This window comes from Neophocaena asiaeorientalis, unplaced genomic scaffold, assembly GCF_003031525.2.
Source record: "Neophocaena asiaeorientalis asiaeorientalis breed wild unplaced genomic scaffold, Neophocaena_asiaeorientalis_V1.1 scaffold33, whole genome shotgun sequence".
Classification (NCBI taxonomy): Eukaryota; Metazoa; Chordata; class Mammalia; order Artiodactyla; family Phocoenidae; genus Neophocaena; species Neophocaena asiaeorientalis.
The window spans coordinates 2,688,905-2,694,904 of NW_020171988.1; the positions used below are offsets into that span (position 1 = coordinate 2,688,905).

The window sequence follows — 6,000 nt, forward strand, 5'->3', positions numbered from 1 at the left end:
CATAGAAATTATCCAAAATAAAACTCAAGGAGAATAAAGACTTAAAAAAAAAAAAGACCCTCAGTGGGTTTCAATACCTCTCTCAATAACTGACAAAAGAATAGACAGAAAATCAGCAGGAATATCGTAGGCCTGAACAACAGTATCAGTTAATTTGACCTAATTGATATTAATAGAACACTGCACACAAAATAGCAAATACACATTCTTTTCAAGTACATGTGAAACATTTACCAAGATAGATCATACTGTAGACCATAAAACAATTCTCAAAATTTGAAAGGTTTCAAATCATTCCAAATATATCCTCTGACCAAAAGAGAATTAAGTTGAAATCAATAGTAATAAGATCTTTGAAAAATCCCCAAGTATTTGGAAACTAAATAAAGCACTTCTAAATAATCCATGGTCAAAGAAAAAACCAAAGGGGAAATTAGCAAGTATTTTGAAATGAATGAAAATAAAATCACAATATACTAGAATTTGTAAGATTCCTCTAAAGCAGTACTTAGTATGTCATTCATAGCATTAAATAACTATACTGATAAAGAAGAAAGGTTTCAAATCAATGACCTCAACTTTCATCTTAAGAAATTAGAAAAAGAAGAACAAGTTAAACCTAAGGTAAGGAGAAGAAAGGAAGTAATAAAATTAAAGCAGAACTCAATGAAATAGAAAAGAGAAAATCAATAAAACCAGAAGTGTTTTTTTGGATAAGATCAATTAAATTGATAAACCCATAGTCAAACTCAGCAGTAAAAAAGAGAAAACACAAATTACCAATATCAGGAATGAGAGAGGAGAAATATTCTACAGATATTAAAAGGATAATCAGGGAATATTATAAACAGTTTTTGCCTATAAGTTAGACATTTTAGGTGAAATAGGCAAATTAGTTGCAATGCATGAATTACCAAGCCTCACTCAAGGAGAAGTAACCTAAATATTCCTAAACCTATTAAAGAAATTGAATTTGTAGTTCAAAACTTTCCTTAAAGAAAACTCCAAGCCCAGATGACTTCACTGGTGGCTTCAACAGAACATTTAAGGAAGAAACAATACGAATTCTGCATAAACTCTTCCAGAATATTAAATAGGAAGGAATGCTTCCAAACTCATTCTTTGAGACCAAAACCGGACAAATACATTACAAGAAAAGGAACCTACAGACCAACATTCCTCGAGAACATAAATGCAGAAATTCTAAACAAAATGGTAGCAAATCAAATCCAACAACATTAGCTTGATGTGGCAATCATTATACAAGGTATACTTATATCAGAACATTGTACACTTTGTTATTAATTATTTTATTCAATTTTTAAATTTTTTTATTGGAATATAGTTGATTCACAATGTTGTGTTAGCTTCAGGTGTACATCAAAGTAATTCAGTTATATATACATATATATGTATATCTATATATTCTTTTAAAAATCCTTTTCTAGTATAGGTTATTACAAGATATTGAGTATAGTTCCCTGTGCTGTACAGTAGGCCTTGCTGGTTATCTATTTTACATATAGTAGTGTGTATATGTTAATCCCAAACTCCTAATTTATCCCTCCCCCCTCCCTTTCCCCTTTCGTAACCATAAGTTTCTTTTCTGTGTCTGTGAGTCTATTTCTGTTTTTGTAAATAAGTTCATTTGTATCATTTTTTTAGATTCCACATATAAGCAATATCATATGATGTTTGTCTTTCTCTGTCTGACTTACTTCACTAAGTATGATCATCTCTAGATCCATCCATGTTGCTGCAAGTGGCATTATTTTATTCTTTTTTCATGGCTGATTACTGTTCTATTGTGTATATATAACATATCTTCTTTATCCATCCGTCAATGGACACTTAGGTTGCTTCCATGTCTTGGTTACTGTAAATAGTGCCGCTATGAACATTGGGGTGCATGTATCCTTTTAAATTATAGTTTTCTCCAGATATATGCCCAGGAGTAGGATCACTGGATCATATGGTATTTCTATGTTTAGTTTTTTAAAGAACTTCCATACTGTTCTCCATAATGGCTGCACCCATTTACATTCCCACTGACAATGTAGGAGGGTTCCTTTTTCTCCACACCCTCTCTAGCATTTCTTATTTGTATACTTTTTGAAGAATGTTGTACACTTTAAATATATAAAAATTTTATTTGTCAGAAAAAAATCCTACAATAGGTAAAAAAAGATAATGTGGAGTTGACCCCAGGAATGCAGAGATCATTGAGCATTCAGAAGTCATCTGATAGTATTTGCCTCGTTAATAACATTATCCGTGGTGTTGTTTTTCTGCATTCTATTTCAATATTAAACTTTTGTGACATTTATACAGGTTAATCAATTCATTTGTGAGTGTGGTTGCTGTGAGGATTAAATAAAGTAATAGATGCAAAGCATGAATAATGGGCCAAGCACAATTGGACAGTAATAAGTTTTTGCCAGTTAGGAATCTACTTCTTGCTTGATTAGGTTCACAAACATACTTCTTCCATAGAAAAAAATGAACATTGACCATGTCCTCCTGTCTTTCTGAGCTGGCATTTTCTGTTGTGACCTCACCAGCCAGCCATCGTCCCTATGATTGTAGACATGGCTTCATGACCCTTTGGAGCAGAGCCACTTGAAGTGCTGGCCTCCAACAAGATAAGAAGGTAGCATCAGAGTGTAACTGGGGCACTGTTTCCTTCCTTGAGAAGGTCTTGATACAAAAAATAAATAAATAAAATAAAATCAGATGAAATAATTTGTGTGCTTAGTGATGTAGTTGACTTATATCATGGTGCAAGTTTCTTATCTTGTCATGGGCCAATAAGCTGTTTGAGGACTGGTACTTTGAGTACCAAGGTCTTAAAGTATGTCATGTCTTACACAGAATTTGGATTCTAAAGTCAGCATTTATACTACTTCTCATGACATCATACTATGGTGCATATTTTAAGCATGTATATAAAGATGTCATCAATAAATGTGACTTTGACATATTTACTTCTCTCTTGGGGTCATTACATATAATGAAATCTCATGCAGTATGTACTCCAAATTTTGTAACCATGTGGCGTGCACTAAAAATTGCTGTATGTTTTTCACCCTGCATACGAAAATAGCTGGAGGATCCATCAATCCTTTGACAAAGATCAGAGATGGGGTAGCAAATAGGTTTCTTCACATATGAGAATACCTGTCAAGTGGTAATGGCTCTCTGCATACTGCGTAGAGATGTACTTAGAGAATGCATCTGGGAACAAGTACTGATATTGATTAGTAACGTATGCCATGGGTGTGAGAATGAAGTATGACAACACCTCATGCTGTGTGTTGCCATTCTTGGCTAGGAGTTTCAAGGTGTCCCTTCTACTAAAAGTAGTGACTTGAGTTATTCTATTGCAGGACAGGAAAGCCATGGCAGAAAAGAAGAACCAGGTCTTACTTATGAACTCAGAGATGCCTCTCTTCAAGAATATTACATGGATGTGGCTTTTCTCATAGATGCTTCCCAAAGAATAGGAAATGATGAGTTTAAGGAAGTGAAAGCTTTTATAACCTCAGTGCTTGATTACTTTCACTTGGCCCCAGATCCACTGATCTCCACCTTGGGAGACAGGGTGGCAGTCCTGACCTACTCTCCTCCAGGCTATATGCCCAACACAGAAGAAAGCCCCATCTACCTAGAATTTGATTTGGTTACTTATAGCAGTATACACCAAATGAAACATCATCTCCAAGACTCCCTTCAACAGCTCAATGGAGATGTTTTTATTGGCCATGCCCTACAGTGGACAATTGACAATGTCTTTGTAGGAACCCCCAACCTGAGGAAAAACAAAGTTATCTTTGTTATATCTGCTGGTGAAACCAACCCTTTAGACAGGGGAGTCTTAAGAAATGTATCTCTGAGAGCCAAGTGTCGGGGCTACTCCATATTTGTGTTTTCCTTTGGTCCTCTACACAATGACAAGGAATTAGAAGATTTAGCCAGCCACCCACTGGATCATCACTTAGTCCAGCTTGGCCGAACCCACAAGCCAGATTTTAACTATATCGTCAAATTTGTCAAGCCATTTGTTCATTCAATCAGACGTAAGTCATTAAAGTTTTTCTCTTCTGTTGCTTTTCCAATAGATAACTCTTTGCACAATCCACCAGTTGACTTAGTAACATGATTCTCACTTCAGTCAAGAGTGGTGGAGTCTAGGTGTCAGTAGGAGGCAATGAGAAAACCACAGAGAAAATCCCAGGTCCTAGTGACCTTGAGCTCTGCTGTCCCACTGTCAGGGTCTTTGCCAGAAAGTGAAAAGTGTCTTTTAACCCTAATCTGTGTTTACTATGTGCCAAGTTTTTTAAAGGATTGTATCATTTAATCCTCAGGACAGCCCTCTAAGGAAAGTAGTAGTATCCCCATTTTACAAGTGAGAAAACTGAGATTCACAGACATTAAATCAACTGCTCAAAATCTGACAGTTAATAGTTGGCAAATTCTAGACTCAATCCTATGCATTCTGACCCCAGAGCTGTGCTCTTAACCATTAAATGATACATCAATTACTAAAGCTTTAATAAAGTATTACAGTGGTATCACTGTAATAAATAATACCCCACTGCCACCACCCTCCACCCACTCCAAGGACTTCTGTTTCATCTTGCCACTGTAAATCAACTTTGCTTCTGACTTGAATTCTTAAGAGCCATGGGGACAAATCTCTTCTAGAGCCTCTGTCTCAGACAGCTGGCTCAGGGACAGCCAGGCAAGGGGTTTAAGGGAGTCTTTTCACAGTAGGCTTTTGAGAGAGGCTTCCCAGTCTCTGTCCATGTGCTGTAATTCCAGACATGATTATAGTAGCAAACCTAAGAGCTTGTAGCATCAAGCAAGTCCGAGCCTGTGCCGGGAATTAGGAGTGTGACAGAGGCCACTCTGAATGGTTGTCTATAGCTCCTGCAAGTTTAATGGGGAATCAGAGAGATGCAGATTTTCTGGCACTCATAAAGCCCAGGGCTCATGGAACCGTCAGCATCTTGGCACTCAGGATTTATATTTAGTGGCAAGCTTGTCACTTGCAAAAAAAATGATGCCTTCTTCCAAACTCAAGATAAATAGGGCAGCCAATTTCAATAGTTAATACTGTCTTCTAGAAATATCTTCCTTTTAGAGTGAGAGAGCCAGATGTCATAAGGGATTAAGAGATATCTTTGAATTATATTGCAAGCCTGTGACACACAGAGCATGAAAATTTTTGACTCAATCACTGCTATATTTCACTGACTTTGCCAACAAGGTATTGCAAAGTCAGAAGGTTCATATTTTGCTGAGTCCCTTATAAAATTAACTTGCTCTTGGAAACACCTCCAACCACAGGAAAAGATGAACTGACTTTGGGTGATAGAATGTGGAAGGGTAAAATTTAGACTAACCACCCACTCTTTCTCCAGGTGCCATCAACAAATATCCCCCTGCAGATATGAGACCCAAATGTGTTAACATCACCTCTCCCAACCCAGAGAATGGTGGCACAGAAAACATTGTATTGTGAGTTGACAAATCCACAATTTAGGTAATACTACCACTGGAAACAGTCCTTAAGAAAATAATTTGAAAGAAATGGCATTTTAGTTTTCAGGATGCAAGTTTGGTTGTGGGGTGTATGGGTGTGTGTGTGGGGGGGGGTGTTTTAAATGTTCCTGATTTGTGACAACATCACAGATCTGGTGTTAATAGTACATAGAATATGATCCATATTTGAAAGAACCAAGTTTCCAATTTTGTAGCTTTTATGAAAAAAGAGACCCCTATTAATGCCTTATTAGTAACTATGTACTATCATTCAAATATTGGGTACTGTTAAAACAGAAAACATAATATCAAAGGTTAGATGTAATAGCTTTAGAGCAGAAGAAAAAGATGAAAAAGAAAAACTCACAAAGCAGCAACAAAAATGTTTGCTGTTTCAAAAACAGAACCCATATGGAGACTGGCAGGAAGAATTCATTTAAGTTTGATTTCGCAAAG

At 36.4% G+C, this 6,000-nt stretch overlaps 1 protein-coding gene across 1 annotated transcript in view; it reads left to right on the forward strand.

Moving 5' to 3' along the window:
* The window catches only part of COL6A5 (collagen type VI alpha 5 chain), a 106,208-nt gene extending 100,684 nt beyond the window's left edge, over nt 1–5,524 (forward strand). The window contains exons 38-39 of the mRNA XM_024747790.1: nt 3,387–4,076; nt 5,424–5,524. Of these exons, the coding sequence (XP_024603558.1) occupies nt 3,387–4,076; nt 5,424–5,524 (791 nt within the window). The remainder of the gene's footprint in view (nt 1–3,386; nt 4,077–5,423) is intronic.
* The last annotated feature ends 476 nt before the right edge of the window (nt 5,525–6,000 follow it).